Source organism: Trichoplax adhaerens, genomic scaffold (genome assembly GCF_000150275.1).
Source record: "Trichoplax adhaerens TRIADscaffold_25 genomic scaffold, whole genome shotgun sequence".
NCBI lineage: Eukaryota > Metazoa > Placozoa > Uniplacotomia > Trichoplacea > Trichoplacidae > Trichoplax > Trichoplax adhaerens.
The window spans coordinates 657,062-676,867 of NW_002060966.1; the positions used below are offsets into that span (position 1 = coordinate 657,062).

Sequence of the window (19,806 nt, forward strand, 5' to 3'; positions counted from 1 at the left end):
TTTGTTACGTGAGAAAAAATTACTACGGCAAACTAACACTACAACTTTACCATCAGGCTTGTCTTTCCCGACATCTACGTATATTATGATTCTAAATGACGACGATAGCTGATTTTTAGGAGGCACAGTAGCGCCTTTATTCTCTTTAGGCAAAACGGAATCGAACTTTATCGATAAAACAGTCAATTTTAAGTTCAATTTCATCAATTTACGTATCTATGCACTTATCTATTAAAAACACGCAAGACGTCATAGATAAATTAATGCCAACATAATCCTAGATGAGCAACCTTATCGAAAATATATTACAGAAGCCATGATCAAGTTACTTCGTAACAGGTTATCGAGTTCACTTTACGCATCCATTTAATTATAAGTTATTTTCCTCCGTAATCAAGAAAAAAAACAGACTATGGCTGCAATTATTACACAAATCCAAAGTTATTAACTTCATCATGGCATCATTCAAGTAACGTAGATGAAATTTTCTGCTACGTAACTTATGTAGATGAATTCTAAGAGCTAACCTTCATTAAGCTACATAGGTACTGTTGTGTATTACTATCTAGAGTTAATACTAACAACCGTATTGAATGTTCGTACTACTCTCAATAAGCATCGAAGACAAGAGGTTGTACAGTGTACATGTAGTTGAAGTTATTGTAAAATTAACAACTAACTCCTATTCTCTCTTTATTGTACTGAAAAGCGACGACTTATATACCTACGCCGTTCACACTTACAAGGCATTATAATTACAGGTTTGAATAAGCAGGTAATATTATTTCAACACTTGAATTCTTCGAACTTACGTTTCATTCTTTTTCCTAAAGTGTTTAATGAACGTGCAGGGGATATTTCTAATGCGTCACAAACTACTAAAAAATCGTAATCGTCACGAGTTAAAAGGATTTCCATTAAAGCTACAGATCGATCAGCTGGATTTTGCATTCCATTTATATTCTCAATTTTTGCCGATGTTAAGACACTCTCGCGTCGTAAAATTTGCTTGATTTCGTCATATGGATTTTTTCTCTCAAAATCTTTACGACAATACTCTAGTGCAAGCCGAGTTGCGCCGCAAAAAGAGTGTGGACTATAAGGATTTTCATCTAGAAATATTACAGTAGACTAGTAAGATGAATTTTATACATGCCTTGTGAGAATTTAGCTAGTAACTTTAGCTATCAGCTCAACTATAAAAATGTAACTATTGCTAATCGTAATTTTTTAAGACTTGGAGAAAGAGAATGACCGCACCAGCTAGTTTGCTTATAAAGGTGTGAATAAATGTCTTACGTCATTATATACTGTGTCACAAATCCCACTTGTGATTTGGTTAGGTCAGGTGCTATAGTAATTGTGTATGTCTTCCACTAACTTGGAAGTCTTCTTCTCAGGGAAAACTAACTCTTTCCTCACAGTCACACAACTACTCAGGTTTCTTTCAGACCACTAGCACTTTTTATTCACCAGTCATTTGGTTCCTAGTCTCTACTAGTTCGTCCTAGCCCGGAGCGACTACTGCCGGCAGATGGCAATTCGCTCGGCCTTTTATACAATCCCCACTCGTTTGTGGGGCATACTAGTAAATTGCTCCTTCCACAAATTGTATAAGTTACTATAGGGAATTATTCCCAGACAATTAACATGACTTAGTAGGAGCTTGGATAGTAAACAACACTAATGAAAAACAGCCAATTAGCGAGCCTGAGCTCAGCACCAATACAAGTAATTAATTATTGGAGCAGTTATAACAACTACCATAACGATCGAAAAGAAAAAAAAGCTCTGATCTTGATTTAGTCTATAACAATCGCTGTAACTAATCTATAACTATCACATATAGAATTATTGAAATAAAGGCAATGTACTATCTAAACTAAAAAATTAATGTCGTAAAGTTCTGGACTGATATCAATAAGATGCATATTTAATTTCCGTTGTAATTCAGAATATTGGATATGGAATAACAACAGAAATTAAACTCATTTTTTTAGCACTAAAACGTATCCTAGCTTTTACGGACTGCGATCAAAACGTTTGTAGCAACTGCACTAACCATTCGTGGAATCTAATCGTTCAAGAGATGGCTTGGAATCCTTTAGAAATCTCCAACAATCCTCCCTTAAAGCCTCAGATCGATAAGTTGTATTTTGTTTTCCATTTATATTCTCAGCTTCTGCCGGAATTAAGACAAACTCGCGTCGCAAAGTTTGCCTTGTTTCGTCATATGAATTTTTTCTTTCAAATTCTGCACGACAATACTCTAATGCAAGAGGTGTTACGTTGCTTATAAGAGGGTGGGCTATCTCAATTTTCATCTAGAAATATTACAGTAGACGGATAAGATATATCTTATACATGCCCTATGAGAATTTAGCTTGCAATTTTAGCTATCAGCTTCATCTACAAAAATGTGACTATTGCAAATCATAATTCTTTAAGACTTGTAGAAAGAGAATGACAGTACCAGCTAGTTCGCTCAAAAAAAAGTATAAACAAATGTCTTACGTTAATATACACCGATAAAATACTTCTTTATAACAACTACCATAACGATCGAAAAAAAAAACACAAAGCGGTAATCTTGACTTAGTCTATAACAATCGCTGTAAAATATGTAGGACCACCACATATAAAATTATGGAAATGAAGGCAATGTACTATCTAAATTGAAAAATTAAAGTCGTAAATTTCGCTATTTATATCAATAAGATGCTTTTTTAATTTCTGTTGTAATTCATAATGTTGGACATGGAATAACAACAGAAATTAAACTCATTTTTTTAGCACTAAAACGTATCCTAACTATTATGGGCCGCGATCAAAACGTTTGTGGTAACTGTACTAACCATTCGTGGAGTCTAATCGTCCACGAGCTGCCTTGGAATCCTCTGATGAAGAATCAAGCTGATTTCGCTTCCTTTTAGTACCACAAAATGGTGATGTTGATTTTAAATTTTCGCCGCTATTTTGCTGTAAAGAGCTGTCAGCGATGGAATCGTAATCAGACTGATTTTCGTCTTCTCCTGTAATACAGGTTCATTTAGATATTATTATATTATCATTATCCCCGTAATTATTAAATAAAATTAAAGACGAAAGAATAGTTGAAACGAACATACGTCTATGAAAGCAAACAATAAATAGTATTTGTTACGGAGTTAGACTCATACGAATATAGAATATATGACTTTCACTTTCATATATTTGGCTCTCTAGCAATTAGGCGTTTATTATGATGTATTCAGTAAATATTTAATTCATAAATGAATTAGATATTATTTTAATGATCTATGGAGTATTAGATAATGATACTTTATAAAGAAAAGGTTGAGAGATTGAAACATGTAGTAGAAAATAGCTAGAAATTTCTTCCGATTTTTATCCAAACAAAAATAACTCTTTGTTGAATGAAATTACCGATTCATATCAAATTGCGACCAATTATTAGAAAGCGTTTAATTACAGTTATGACATACGCGTATGTGTAAATTTGTAATAATTGGTGAGAGTTGTGACGTATAAGTGAACTTGCAAATAATTGTAACTGTAGTGCAGCCCCAAATGTAACTTAGATACTATTATAAGACTGTACGAGAATAACTTAACTTGTAAGCTAGAGTGTAAGATTGTGTAATAGTCTATTTGTAGAAGATGTTTACAGTATGTATTGTAGCGAATCTATTAAGATGTTTATATAAAGATCTGAGATATAAATAGATTTGCGCTAAGTATGTTAGTACTGTAAGTATTGTATTGTAATGCTTAAAATAGACGCGCGAATTATGAATAGATTGCGCGATAGTAAATTTAGATCTAATCTTGCGACTTAATGGGCAAGATAAGATTTGTTACAGTAAAAGCATTCTGCAACTAATCGTATATAAATCGTGAATTTTGCTGTAATAAGTAGATTGTCAGATAGTCAGATAGTCCTTGGTACTTAGACGAACCTAACTTCTGTAATAAAGTGAAATTTGCAAGAAACTGTAGTTCTTGATTTATTGTTTTGAAGATCACTTTATCACAGTAACTGATGAGAGTTATGATATACGAGTAAATTTATAAAACTCATAACTGATGAAAGTTATCATGTATGAGTAAATTTGCAATAATTATAACTAACGATATTCATGATATTATCTCAATACTCTATATCTGATTGCATGGTTTCAAGAATTAAGCTATGTTCATTCTATTATTGAGGTGCTATTGCTGTTAGAAGAATAATGGATATTGAGTTTTTTGTACATACTATCAGCCGACGATTTAGCAGTATCTTCTGCATCACATGTTGATAATGTTGATGGATCAGGAGAAGTGCTTTCTTGATTCAATAAAGTTGATTTGATGTCGTTACAAGGCAAACGCGACGAAAATAATACTACAGAAAGGTATAGAAATTATAATTAGACATTGTAGATTGGATTCTTCTTGAACTATAAAGCGCCAATTAGCTTAAATATTAACCTTGCAATAGTATCTCATAAGTATATAGTAGAAACTTTTATATTTAATTTTAGTTGCACGATATTGTTTTTGGCTCTGTCTGTAATGTCTAGGTACCAACTGCCTTGATAAAGCATTAGCAATTTGCTAGCTGATACAGGCATTTAATTACAAATAGCACCGAAAACGTACTATTGTCTATGAAGTTATCACACGGCAGCCTAACATACTGCTATAATACACCTACTTCAATATTATTCGGTATGCAGTTTAAAGTAAGTAATAAATTGCCAATTATATTAATTCTCTAAACAGCTACAAACTGATCCTGCAACTTTTCAACCTTCAATCATATTTCATAGAGAAATCGTTTTAAGAAAGAACTTATCAAATTTAGTCTTAATCAAGAACTATAGCACTGCTAGCGATGACCATCTTAATGACTGACAAAAATTTCTTACTATATGAAGGATTTATTATTGAAACCTTCCGTTAACAAAGTTAGGAAACCATTATACGAAATTACCTGAATTCCAGGCTTTCATATCGGCTAACTTAGGTTTGGCAAGGCATTTAACGTTAGTGCATGTGATTATTTGCTCTTCAACATAAATAGGAAAAGGGATCAATTGATCACATTTTAGGCAAGGAAAAAAATATCCACAGTCAATTTCTTGTCGTTCAGGGTGAACATCTTTCACAATTTTCGATAACATTGTTTTAAAATAAACATGTAATTGATCGTTACTTAATAGTTTTGAAATTTCTTCCAGTGTAATCTGGTCATCTTCTTTCGATTCATCTACAGTTTCATAGTAATACTGAATTCTAATATGTGATCCGCTCTTTTCCACTATAATAGTATAATTACGATGTTTTGGTAAATACTTAGCACTATGATAATATAATTCAACATCCAATTCTGATTGGGATGACAGTAAAAACTGATGAAAGATTTGATCTGTAATATATAGAGGTGAGTTTTTATCGAAACCGAGATAAAGCCAAGGTGATTGAAATCCGTATCTTAATTCGCTGTCTGCTTCTTTCTTACGTGATGATAACAAATGAGGAAAAAAATACTGTTCATTCATACTAGCTTTTATGTCCTCCAGATTTCTTGAAGCTTTGTAAATTAAACGATTTCGTTCCATTACTTGTAGCAGAGAATCAATATCTTCTTCCATTAATGCTTCATGACTTATTGCACACTTTACTGAGGCTTTAGTAACGATTCCATAATCCCTAGCCCATTTGCAATATTCCCTGCTCTTGCTACTACTGGCAAGATGACGTTGCTTATAATTATCGACCAATGTAGAAATTTTGCGAAAGTTATCGTAAAACCAACTTAATTCTGTAACTATAAGACTATCAGTCTCACAGTATTGACTAAATATTATTTCTCCTATGCCGTGTAAAAATTTTAGAACGTTTATAATCTCACTCTGCTCCATCCGGTTTCTAGCTTTAGCGTAAACTTGTTCTAGTGTCTGAATATATTGCATACCGGTGGAATTCTGCTTATCTTGAGAATGGCTAATAATCCTATCAGATACTAGTATAGGATTATCGAATAATTCCGCCATTATGTACCATTTAAGTTTAATTTTCTGTTTGAAGAACGGAACGTCTAGGATACAATTTTGAATTTTTTCGCATAATTTGTTCCAGCTACTGCTATTGACCGTCTCCTCTAAATCTTTACTCTGATTTCCACCAACTGTATTGATTATTATTTCCGGAGAATAAAAGTGTGATTTATACTGTGGCATTTTCATATCCAACTCATCCATAAATTGACTTCGTCTAGTCCACTGCGCTTCTTCTGTTAATTTATCATCGCTATTAGTGGCAACAAATAGAATGATTGGCAATGGAATTTCGTCCTCTTGACTATCAATGCTAATATATAACTGATTCTCTTTTGTATTCCAATCAATTGCATTAATCAGCCATTCCTGAAATGAAGTCATATAATCATGGCGACCAACACCGTAATCACTACTGACAATTTTATCCAGTTTGATGCTGACATCAAAAGGAGCAATGTAAACATTATGCTGAAATTTGAAGGGTTGATAGTAAGCGTGATTGTTAAAATTCCAAATTTTAGCAAACTGATTATCATGGTAATATTTACGACTCTGATGGAATTTCTGGAAACATCGCGAGAAAGACGGTGAAGATAAACTTTTAGTAGTTTCATTAAGCAGGCTGATAATATTGTCACTAGCTGTGGTGATTTCGTTATCATTATTATTAACGGGATAGTCTATATCGATGTTGTCAACTATAATTTTATTACTACTAGAAATGGCAATTCTACTTTTATCACTAGGCTGATTGTTGCCTATTTCAAGAGTAGAAGAAAAAATTCTTTGTAATTCAGGGTTTGGTGATATATTCCCCTGCTTTTCTATGACTGATAATACTTTACTATCGATGAAAGATTGTCTGTCCAAAATAATTTTTTCGTCCGAATTACTTGCTTGTTTTATGGTATCCAAGTTGATTAACACCGGAGTAGCATTAGGAGAACTTTCAGGTTGTTTAGTTAGTAATTTATATATAAAAGATTTGTCTTCATGATTTGGTCCAATAAGCATTATATTCGCAAAGTTATTTGAAAATTCACCACGATCAAGCGCTGTTTCAAAGGCTTCTTTAAATTCTCTTATCGCTGTCCCTGATTTGAAATTTCAATATTAGTCAAGAAATAAACGGGCTATCAAAATCGAAGCCCAAGTAGTTGTCTATTTTAGATTTTTAATTAGATTAGCAGTTTATCTAATTTCATTTGAATAATACTGAATAGTATCGCACTTTATTTGATCAGCTAATCATTTAATTAAACAAACTATCATTATTAATGATATTTCTACCGTATTTAAAATTATAACAAGCAGGAATGAAGCTATTTCTATATCAGCCACTTGTATGCTGAACAAAAATTTGTTATATCAAATCAACATGTTGCAAGACCCAATAATTAGTCCATGAACAAAGTGAAATGCGATGAATTGACTTTGTACTCACTAGCTATGATTAAAATAGAGCTTTTGTCCCTAACTTCCACATTGGCGGATTTCCTTGCAGTAGTTTTTTGCTCGGATAATTCACTCTGGCTATGATCTATTGATTAGATAATAAAATACTGATTAACTTTCGTCATAAAATTATACAACCTTCATTAAGTAGTATTAATGAGTTGTATTACCTGATGATGATGAAGTTGCCAATTGTTCAGGTACCTTACTAGGATGGTATTTGCCTTTTGTCTTTAATGATATAAATGTTATACGATTTGCCATTTGCTGCGAATAGCCTTTGTCTTCACTTTCCCTATACGCTTGAATTTTTGTACCTAAATTAAATTTCATTATTTCTAGTTAAATCTTTATACTCGTCATATAAATGCAGATATTTGGCCGGAACTATGAACGGCCAGTTAATAAACATTAGCTATTCTAAATAGTATTTTGAAGTCTCGGCCTCAAATACGTCAGCATATATCGGCAATTATGTCTAATGCATTCGATTAAGTAATATCACTTATTAGCCGTACTATTTTTGTTATTCATAGGTAAAATATCAACTGTGGTATCTTCTATATTAAAACTTTTATTATTTGTTACACTAGTGCTACCTTGCAATTAAAATATTGGTGAGTCATTGTTACAGTGTTATACACTGCAATATCGAGGTAATAGCAGAAACAATTATGTTAGGATAATTTTGTTGATTTACCCTTATATGAAGAGTTTCTAATTTAGATATGTGATATTTAAATGTAGCACTTGCTTTTATGGTGATATATACAGCCTACTGAAATTATTAGTTTTTAATTAGGGAATCGAGAATAATCTTCTTACAATTCAAATCACTGTGATTTTAATTTACTTATGGTAGATTGTAGATTATCGTAGAAATGTTCCGTAATAGGACATTCTGACAATTTTTTATTAGTCATTGGATGTCTACGTTCGCATATACTGTTGTCTTCATTCGGTAGTAGTAGATAAAATTAACCTTTGATTCATTATCAGGTTTAAACGTCAATATGACTAACTAGGATGTCTTTGCGATTGTAAAAGAGTATATAAATGCGATAAATCGTATAATAAAGAGAGTTCTTATGATTAGTGTTTAACGTAAGATACGAGGCGTCTAAGTCTTTTTGTAATCTATTAGTATAGTAAAAGAGTTCATGAAAGAGTAGATACTGCTCCCTGATATGTGGTTCAGGGAATCGACTGATTGATCGTGCATTACGTTATCTTGTAGCAAAGCTGTTTTGTAACAGTAATGACATTCTTTTGAAACATTTTTTCAATTCAAAGAATAGAAATAAGAGAGTTTCTAAAATAATTATATGGAACAAAAATATCCTACAATTAAGCCAAAAAATATTTGTAAGAAAGTTCGCTTCTTCGACTGTATATAATTCTTATCTGAAAATGATGCGGAATATACCTCCTTTCATTTAATGATCGTCGTCAATTTGAGCTACAGAAATTACTGCTAACTCTAGCAGACAAAGTATTCTATTATAGAATTAAACGCTATTTAATTATCTTTGTATATTTATAATCTAGACATCATAAACAAGAGAATTTGAATTATTTCTGCTCGTATTACAATCTATAAGACTTGGTATTCATTTGAAAATTCTAATCTTATGTTTCTGCTTGATGGGAAATATAGACACTTGCTACATCAATATGTTTTAAACGTAAACTCTATTACTAATATAAATATAATTATTTTAATACGTAATTTTACTATCACAATACATTTGAAAGCAATTATTAGTGCTGTAATCTATTGCTACAGCTACCCTTGCAGCACATGAAGCAGCACAGTACTTATAATAAATTTTACTTTAATCTGTAATACTAATTCCTCAGCCTATGGTACAGCAACTAGAATCTTTAGGTTAATACACTAACGAATTGCTAGATATAACGTAACTCTCATACTTTCTATTGTTCACTATCCAAGTTATACACCTATCAGTGGTTATAAATATATTTGTTACGCTATCAGTATTTCTTTGAAAACAATGATATTATTACGATTAAGTTATCATTTACGGATATCTAAAGTAATAAATAATCTCATTCATGTGTTTATCTCGATTACGAGCTCTATCAACTTTATAAATTTCCAATACCTACATGAAACAAATTACTATTCCGCCGTAATATCATAAAGATTTGCTTTATTTTTAACAGAAATGGCTATATAGGCTTTATATTTCTAATAAGTTCGAAGAAAATTTTATCGTAAACTGTAAATTTGTACGTGAGTTATTTTCATGAAGGTGACGTCTATTAAGCAGTGTCGTTAACATTTTACGTACCGTTAGCCATGGAATCTTCTATGATTTTTCCGTCATTTGCATTATTACTATCTATCGCTCTGTTAGTTAGTCTTGTCGATGATAGTGCTAAAAATAATTATGCAATTAAAAAATAGCAGAAAAAGTGGGTTAGGCTACTAAATTATTTTAACCTTTCAAATGAGCGTAAAATAACATAATTTAGAAAGATACGAGTACACTTGTAATTAAAATTTTTAGTTAAGATACTTTTTAGCCTCAGTATATTTATTTAGATCACGATAATAACAATTAAATCTAATCAACTATAGCTTTTATACTGAAATTAGTTACTCATCTATTACTAAATCTCAATTAATATATGTTCATTTAGATTGATCAAAATTTGATATATAATTAGAGTATCTAGCTATTGAATAAGTACCGATTATATTTTATTATTGTAGCCATCTATCATTAAACATAATGTTACTGATGATGCAACGTGGGAATTATTATTGTTAACAGATAATTTTTAATTTCTGACTATAGTTTCGTTAAATTGCTATTCTGATATGTATTGGAAGATCTAAAGGGCAGTTAATTTACTGAGAGCATGACTGACAGATTTTGGTTTAATGTTTTAGTCGTACGAATAATAACCTAAGTAACAAACGTAAACTTAGCTCTAACGCTAATTACTAGTGAAAGTCAAATATGCTACAGAATAATGAACTATACCTTTTAGAATAAGTATCAATTATATATTACCTGGTTGATATGGCGGGTTCTCTGGCTGTTCATTGCAATGATTAAGGGTCCTGCAATTGTTATTTGCCTCACATTTTAACTTTTCTGCTATTTTATCGATTAGTCTTGTCAATCTAGAAACATTTATTTGATTTTTTTCACTTAAACTATTTTGCATATCTAAAGCCTTTTGGTACATTTTCTGTGAACTAAGATAGTCTGAAAATAATCCTAACATTTTGCCAATTTGTTCGTAAATTCTGGCTTGATCTTGTCGTAAAGAATCTTTTTCTGTCATATACTTTTCTGAGCCTAACATTTTATCATCGCTACGTCGATATTTTTCTAGCCTTGTCTCACTATAATAAGAGCTTACAAGGTCTAAATTATTCGATTGGCAAACTCTTTCCCGAAGAATAAAACTCGTCTCGTACCATTCTTGAGCTTCTTCTAATTGATTTTGTTTCTCGTATACTTCTGCTATGCTATCCATAGTATCCGCCCCAAGTATACCGCGATGTCCAGAGATGGTAATTTGAATTTTCAAGGATTTTTCAAACATACTCAAGGCTTGCTTAAATTCCCCTTTTGCTAGATAAACTCTACCAATCCCATACAAAGTTTTACTTAATTCAACTTCATGCTCAGATCTATCGGAAGATGAGTAAAATGTTTTGCTATATTCATAATACGATATTGAAGTGTCATATTCACCTTTCTTGAAACATATTTCCCCTAATACATTTTTTAATTTTGCCTTAAATCTTTCACAGTAATCATTTCTTCCTTTGCAATTTTCTTCAGGTGTTAAGAACTTGTAATGCTTCTCAGCATCATCTAATTGATCAGAAGCAAAGTAAGCCTTGCTTAAATATTCGTTGGAGATTAGTAATAAATAATCTTGACTTTTGAGTATCTTCTCTTTTATTCTGTATGATTTTAGGTATTGGATTATAGCTACTCGATAATTACTCTGCAAATAAAATATATTGCCAGCAGTATCGTACAACAAAGCCAGAAATAGTCTTTTTTTTTCTTTCTCTCGTAGACAATTTTCCACTTTGTTCAATTGATTACTTAGATTCTTTTCACTTATAAGCTGATCTGAATGGACTAAATCAAGACATTCGCTACGCTTAGAGTCTTTCTTCATGAGAGGTGATATGCTTTTTAGCTGGGATTGAAGAGATTGTATATATATATTCCAAGCCTGCTCATATTTATGTTGCAAAATAAGTACTTTAGCCGCATCATGTTCGATTATAGTATACAACGTCAATCCCTCTTTTTGATCTAAGTAAGTAATTGCTTTATCACAATAGTTTAAAGCTTCATCGTACTTTTCTTCTCTTATGCAGATGTTAGCTTTTATATTATAACATTTAGCAATTAAAGATCTTTCACAAATATCTTCAGCATATGACACGGCAGTAGTAAAATATTTATTCGCCTTATCTAATTCATATAATTGAAAGTGGCACGCCATCATACCAGCTGTAGTCCTGAATTTAACTTCCATCAAGTCGTTTTTATCAATAAGGTTTTCCTTTCTGTTATCGATTTGATCCACTTGTGTGTACTCATCTATTGCTTTGATATAACTTCCATTCTCATAGAATTTATCTGCTCTATTGAGCATAGCTTCCAATTTCTTAATCTGAAAATCTCTCTTTCCAACTTCAGATGACAATTTCTTATTTCGTGAATTATTAGCCAAGTTGAACTTCTCACGATAGTGGCTACTTCCTATACAGTCAGATGAAGATATAATTAAGTATGCCATATTATTGTATAATATTGTCACGATATGAACCACCGTGAAGAGTAAATGACTAGATATGAACTAAATTTCATGAAGAGTTATGACTCATCCATGATAGCAGCTGCCGTAGGGTATTTAAGCTCGGCAGATAAGTGAATAAAAGATGAGTTCTATAGTTGTTTAATGTAGAAGCAATGGCGTCTAAATTCTTGTGAGATAGTTAAGAGATACTGAATCCCGGAGACTATGGTAATTTCGAGATTTGTTTTACGTTATCTTTATCACGAAGATGGTTGTGACAAATATGTACTTCAGTATCAATCATACCATATGCAATATTTTACAAAAGTTTGAAATTAGAAGTGCAAGTTCATAACGGATCAAATATAGTATATGACTACCGTTAGTATGCTTACATGAACGTTGTTAGAATTCAACGACATCAAAATAGCATACAACAATTCTCAATCAATTGTCAAACTCTACGGATCAGAAATACTTTTGTTTATTTACTGCTAGGTAATAATATCAAATTTAACTGCGATTTTGCAATCTCATTGGAAGACTCCGTAGGATTGCTTTGCTAAAGTGTTGAAAGTTGTACATGTACAACTTGTGGATTCTAGAGATTTTAATCAATGGCTCATACTGTATTATAATTTACGATTTATCAAATTAATTTCTCATTAAAACGTATATACGAGCCAGTATAATGCTCAAAGATTATTTTTGAAATCTATTTTAATAAAACCATGAACTTGATTTAATCTGTAAATTAACGTTTCAAATTATCTCAAAAGACATATTTGGCAAGAGCTTCGATTCCTCATTTTCTCCGCTTCATAAACGAATTGACTATTCTACTGAAGAGCATAAGTACCTACCTTTGCTGTCATGATTCTGAACTATTTGAAGACCTAATTATCATTATAACTGCGAGTCCTCCAATCACCACTAATAGCCTAAACATTTTTTCTAGTAACAGCCCACTATCACTATTACTAACAATTTTCACTTATCTATTGTATATACAAGATGCACTATATTCATTCCTGCTGAGACGAATATTGGGTGCATCATGTCATTGTGGATCAATGAAGCTATAATAACTTCTTCGTGGCATGTCGATACTACCGGCAGATTAGAATTACTATTTCTTTAAATCTTTAGAAGAAAACATATTTCCTCTATGTTAATAAAAATGGTAGATGTAATGCTATGAAAAGACATAAAAAAAAACTAATTAATCAATTATTCAGCGTGAAGTAGGTCATTCTAGAAATAGTAGATGGTTGCAATATAAAATATGATTCATGCCGCACAACACTTATAAACCCATTGCAGAAAATTTTATATTCTGGTTAGAATTTTACTATCGCCCACTCGGTCTTAGCTATAGAGACTCGGCACGAATTGTTGTGATGAAGTCTTAGACAATTGCTAATTGATATAGGTAATTATCAAATAGTATATTGATTAGTGGTGTTACTTCTTAAGACTCTTTGTGACAGTTTCAAAGCAACCTTACCATACTAGTAACGATAGGATGAATTACAAATGTAATGAAAGTTAATTTTCAGAATTCTTCTAGAAGATTTGCATTCTAATAAAATTATGTAAGCATCGCAATTTTTTTAATTTAACTGATTTAGCTTACTTACAGTACATTTCATTTGCCTCTTCCTAAATTATGAATCCAATTGTAAGTACTTAATTGGGGTTATTATACATGGATACTAGAGAGTATAAACATTGTAATTATTAATTGTTAAAAAAACTGTAATTTAGCCAAATTAATTCGGTTTTTATTAATAACACATTTCCTCTAATGTGATATTTCGCGTACTCGATTTACTGAGTATGTTGTTTCAGTCTATACTGTGCAGTGTATGCCAGTGTAATTCAATGTTCTATAGATCATGTTTTAAACTATGATAAAGTCTTAAACTTGTATAGCCCAAAAAAAAATTTCAAAAAACTATATTACTTCATCATCAATTACGACGGGAATCCGAATATTTCGATCTGAGCTCTACTTTAAGCATGGAAACCTGTGTTAGTGATATTTAGTTAAGTGGTGTATACTGTCGAACGGTAAGGAATTGATATGATCTGTAGAATGTTAATTATATCACGAGAGAATCACTTTTTGACGGCGTGATTGACTTAAAGAGTTTCTCTACCCTTTTAGTAATTCTTTTAGTTGATTTGCAAGTGTGCTGTTAAAGTTATAATATGTCGCGACTGCGAGATAACTGCTGACAGATAATATTGTTGTTAAAGATTGATACCTACAGAAATGCTCAAGTTCGTTTAGCAAGTTATCTTGAAAGTACGATAACGTATCAATGATGTTACTGGAAAGTTTATAAGGTAGTTATAAGAGGTATTCGTGATACGGTATTGCAAGAATGTTACAATTGTTAAAGGTTAAAATAAAGGTATCGGTATTGGTACCAATGGTTTTTAGTATTTAAGGAGAGTTTTTTCTCAACGAGATTATGAGAGAAACATAGTAGATAGATTCTTGCGCTCGTTGTGAGTTGAAGGAAAATAAAGAAAACATTTGCTCGCATACCCCGTGAAGAAATTAATCTGTCGCTGACTCAGGATATCCCTCCGCACGCTTCCCTCCATAATCAGGACTGAATCAGCACATAATAAACTATCATCTTTTCTATGTTTTAGCTCAAGTTGAATTCAAAGCAGTGATTAGTTACAAAAAATACTCATTCATTACAGTAATTATTACTCCTATGCAAAAATTTATTCTATTACCAATAAAATGCGAATGAAAGTTTAAAAATTGGATTGATTGAATCACGAATGATTTATACTATATTATCAATGAATAGATTTATGTGGATTTGGCTCTGATGAATTGACATAATATTTCGTATTAAAATCTTACATCCTGTACTTCGATAATACTTTTAGAAGTATCCTTCTACTAATAACTATCGTAGTGCTTATTCTTGGATTTTTCTGAAATTTTGTATGATCCTGAAATCGCTCTTCTAAACATTTTGTAATTCGTATTGAAATATCCATAATATACGATACAGTAGACTCTTGATTTTCAAAGATATTCCTCATAAAAGCTTTATACACTACAATCACTGATTTTCTCATAACTAAAATACGATTGTTCTAAAATATGATTCGTTCTTTTACTATCGTACGTCTTCATCTCTTAATATTCGTTATTAATCTGTGATAATTATTTTTTCGAAGTTAAAAATTTTAAATCTAGTTTCTGATTGATGTCATAAATCATTAGGCTAATCTTATTAATACGAATAACTCGCACCTGGTTGGTCATATGAATTATTTGACGGAATATAGGTATTTATATTTGTAATATTCGCGTTATCATTACCTAATGATCTTTTCTTAGCTGCGTCTATCTTATCAATTTCGTCATTCAGCCATTTAAAATTTTCCATATTTTGTCCTTTTAAACATTTTTGGTGATGTGCAGCGGTTTGGTGATTCTCAAATGATTTTGTATGATTGGAAAATAAGTTATACATCTTGTTAAGTTTAGCATAAACTTCATCTATTTCATTGCATAGCTTTTTCTTGTTTAAGTCTATTAAAATTCTATCATTCCTGGATATATATTTTTCCCATCTTGTCTCACTGTAATAGGATCTCACGAAATCGATATCATATTCATCACAGATATCTTTCCTAAACTGTAAACTTTCCTTGTACTCCTTTATAGAGGTATCAATTTCTTGACGAAGCCAATACAACTCTGCAATTTGATCTCGAATATCTGCAATCAACAGGCGGTGATGGCTTGATATTCCCTTTAGAATTTTCATGGACGCTTCCAAATGTTTCTTTGCTGCTTCAAATTGCGAACTTCCTAATTTTGCTTTTCCAATCCCGTAATAGGCTTTACTCAATTCAATTTTATCTCCTTTCTTATCTTTGGCAAATTTGACAGCTTCTTCGAAATATTTTATTGACTCCTTTAAAGGATCTTTCTTGTCATTTCTAAGCGTAGTTTTTCTAGTTCTGAAACAAATTTCACCCAAAATGTTGTTAATTTTCGCTTGTAATTGATAATCTACGAATCCTGTATTCTTTATGATTTTTTGTATTATTTTGAAATATTTCTTAGCATTATCTAATTGATCTGAAGCAAAGTATGCATTTCCTAAATATTCCACCGAATCTGCTCTATGCCAACTGTTTTCTTTGAATCTATTCTTTTTGATATTATATGACTTCATGAAGTAGTTTATAGCTCCTAGATAATCACCCTGCATATAAAATACCTTGCCAATGGTATCGTAAAGTAAAGCAAACTTAACAGTCTTTTTCATTTTTGCAGATAACGAAGAATTGAGTTTTTGCAAAATGCGATTGGCATAACTTTCACTTAGTAGTAATTCATTATCGGACAAGTCTAGAAGTGTAACACGTTTAGCCGTTTTCTCAATACTATTTTGTATGATTCGTAATTGTTTTGCTAACAACTTCAGAAAAACAGATCGAGCATTTTCAAATTCTTTCCGCAACATATAGATACTAGCTTTACCATATTGAGCCAAAGTTAACAAATCATCTTCTTCATTTGAATTTAAAAATTGAATTGCAGCTTTAAAATGATCGAAAGCACTATTATACTCTCCATTTTTTATATAAACATTGCCCATTATATAATAAGCTTCAGCTAGTAGAGAACTTGGAGATTTATTTAGGAAATGTGATATTTTTTCAGAAAAATCTTTCTTAGCTTCATCAAGTAGATGCAGCTGAAATTTAGACTTCATTAAACCAATCCAACTTCTGCAAGTAAGTCTGATATAATCTTTGTCATCTAGGTAATCGTACATGAATTTTTCCTGAATCTGCTTGTTCGCCTGATCATAACTAGTTATTGCATCATTATAGCTCCCATTATCATAGCAAAGCTCAGCTTGATCAAGTTTAGATGTTAGTAATTGTTCATTTGATAGCATATCGTCCATGTTTACCAAATCTCCTCAAGGTAGTGTGTCTTCTTCTTGTATCAATTAGTGAAAATTAATTATAAGTGTGATTGTAAAGCAATATCTAACGTATTTATCGAACAAAATAGATTGAAATTCAGTATAACCTCTGCCAATTTGCTTTTACAGAAATAATAATTTTGTCTAGGAAGGGCCTTGCTATGACGAAAAATTCAACTGCACTAGTATAAGCTTAGTAACAGTCTATAAAATTAAAATTAGAAAAGCAGCCATTAATTCATTTTGGTAATAAAGCGGTAAACAAAGACATGCAAAATTTTAAATTTAAGACTTTTAAGCATAGAAAAAAGTCGTTGAGTTTAAAATTCCTCCTACTATTGTACAGCGTAGTATCGAAAACTGACGGGAAATATATTTGTACTGCAGTAAACCAAAATAGACGTAACAATTTTTATCGTAATATAAGTGCATATTCCTATAGCATATCTTAAATTCAGTTAATCTATCAACATAATGCAGTGTTTTTATTTGAAATAGTGACGATAATTTTGTTTATAATTTTGTTATTATATGATTGTATATGCTGTATATGCAGAATGGCTTATGTTCCTTACCACTTCATTGACCTATTATCATCTGCTACTTAGCACGGCAAGCAAAACACCATATTCACTGCACTTATAAAAAAGCCTTATTTACATCTAACAGTTGCTAAACTTGTATGGATTAGACAGCCATTCTTGCACTTAATCTTGTGTTAACGCAGGTTATCGAACCCAGCTCACTGCGAAGAAATAATCTACATGCATCTAGACTTTTAAATTAATATACTAACCATGAACTAACGCTTATCGAACTCAGCCCACTACGGAAAAAAGCTTTTATTTTATATCTTAATCAACAATATGTAAAATAAGTAATTGTAGTTAACAGTAGGAGGATTAATCACAAGATAATATTCTTGTATTAGGTACTTTCGGTGATAAAGAGTAAATAGCGTACTACACATTGTGCCGTTGCTTAGCAACGGATATTGTATTATGTATTTAAAAAGAATCTGCATAGGCCATTATTAACGGTAATTATTAGACGCGGAAGTTATACAAAGCGTTATCATTTTAAAAATTTGCTATACTGTGAGTCACAAAATCAGATTTAAATTTATTATCGCGTTCTGTCCACAATTTATTCTATCATTTGAAGCGTCAAAATACAGATCTCTTATTATTCTTACACTCAGCGAAATCTATTGACTATACAGTATATTCGAAATCTTAATATAAATGTCTCAATAGAATTTTTATAATACGTACCACAATCGTCTTCTACAAAAAGACACTTACACAATCTTAATCTTAGCTTATTTAGAGTTGCTTCACAGAAACCAATTTAATACTAGTATTAACATGATTCAAACTTACAGTAACAGTATCTTCACTTTGAAGACTACTGAAATCGTTACCAATGAATTGAATACTCCAGGACTTACCATTAGGCACATAAGTGCTCGATTTGGCGCAATTATATTTAGTGTGTCTCTCTAAGATTATAATTCATCATAAATTATTGCAAGCAGCAGCAAAAGAGATGTAATAAAGAATTATTTCTTTAAGAAATTATCATCGTTTGAAAAATAAACTTTGCTAACTTACTGCATACTGCATGGTTCTTGCATAATACGACGGTATCCATAAATCAGCCGAACTAGAGTCAAAAATGACTTTAAATTCCTGAAGTGGCTTACCAATGAAAATTTTACCATAGTATTGCTTCTAATAGTTGATGCCAACAATTTAGCAGGACTATCCTTATGTTGTAAATCCTATTAAATGTGGGCGTGCAACATTACTCTGTTCTCTATGTAGATACTAACAAATTTAAATTTATTAATATTACCAGAAAATAATATGAGCAAAAAATATTTGTATTTAAATTAGAAAGTTAACAGGACAGTTTCGATAAAATCGACAAATCTTCTACCTAATCTTCAGTTATAAGCCTTTTGACGCATTTCCTGTCGGATAATAAAATATGACGGATGCTTTTCATCTATTATAACTTGATCCTACAAATTTAAAAGCAGTAATTAAAACTGCATGTTTCATATCAATGGTAGCATAGCCTACTGCTGTTGCAATGTCATTTGTATAACTATATATTAGTGATCCTAGCTAGTTATAAAGCTGCTGCTATTCACTTTACAGAATATTATGGTTGACTAAATTTTTTAGCAAGATTAATTTGCTTAAATTAAGTATTAATAATATCAGAAACTCCTTATCAAAATATTACCAAGTAACAACATAAAATTATTACAGTCTCTCAAACATGGTTCTCTCTTTTTTAGACTTTATTCGAAGTAATTTTTGATACCTTCGTATTCTACCGATATATTAATAAAATTTACTGGGAAAATACTAAAATATATTCATCTAAGTACTCTACATAAATTATTCTATTCTTCAATAACCGTACATATATATCATAGCTGCTTATTCCCATCGCTAGATACCGCAGGGATGCATAGATGTAAGAGTAGCATAGCTATT

General features: G+C 31.3%; 3 protein-coding genes across 3 annotated transcripts; all 3 read right to left on the reverse strand.

The window, feature by feature from the left end:
• Positions 1 to 786: 786 nt before the first annotated feature.
• TRIADDRAFT_61609 (uncharacterized protein) lies at positions 787 to 12,311 on the reverse strand (the record flags this gene model as incomplete). The annotated part of the gene is made up of 9 exons (XM_002117552.1): positions 787 to 1,112; positions 2,063 to 2,269; positions 2,856 to 3,032; positions 4,262 to 4,390; positions 4,982 to 7,144; positions 7,495 to 7,590; positions 7,676 to 7,822; positions 9,821 to 9,907; positions 10,550 to 12,311. 9 exons carry the CDS (start codon positions 12,309 to 12,311, stop codon positions 787 to 789), a joined length of 5,094 nt encoding a protein of 1,697 aa, XP_002117588.1.
• A 2,823-nt stretch (positions 12,312 to 15,134) lies between these two features.
• Positions 15,135 to 17,275, reverse strand: TRIADDRAFT_61610 (uncharacterized protein; the record flags this gene model as incomplete). Its single annotated transcript, XM_002117553.1, has 2 exons — positions 15,135 to 15,163; positions 15,670 to 17,275. 2 exons carry the CDS (start codon positions 17,273 to 17,275, stop codon positions 15,135 to 15,137), a joined length of 1,635 nt encoding a protein of 544 aa, XP_002117589.1.
• Positions 17,276 to 18,621: 1,346 nt separating this feature from the next.
• On the reverse strand, positions 18,622 to 19,026 carry TRIADDRAFT_32635 (uncharacterized protein; the record flags this gene model as incomplete). Its single annotated transcript, XM_002117554.1, has 2 exons — positions 18,622 to 18,797; positions 18,906 to 19,026. Coding segments are annotated over 2 exons (297 nt in total), but the record flags the coding sequence as incomplete, so codon positions are not given.
• Between the last annotated feature and the right edge of the window lie 780 nt (positions 19,027 to 19,806).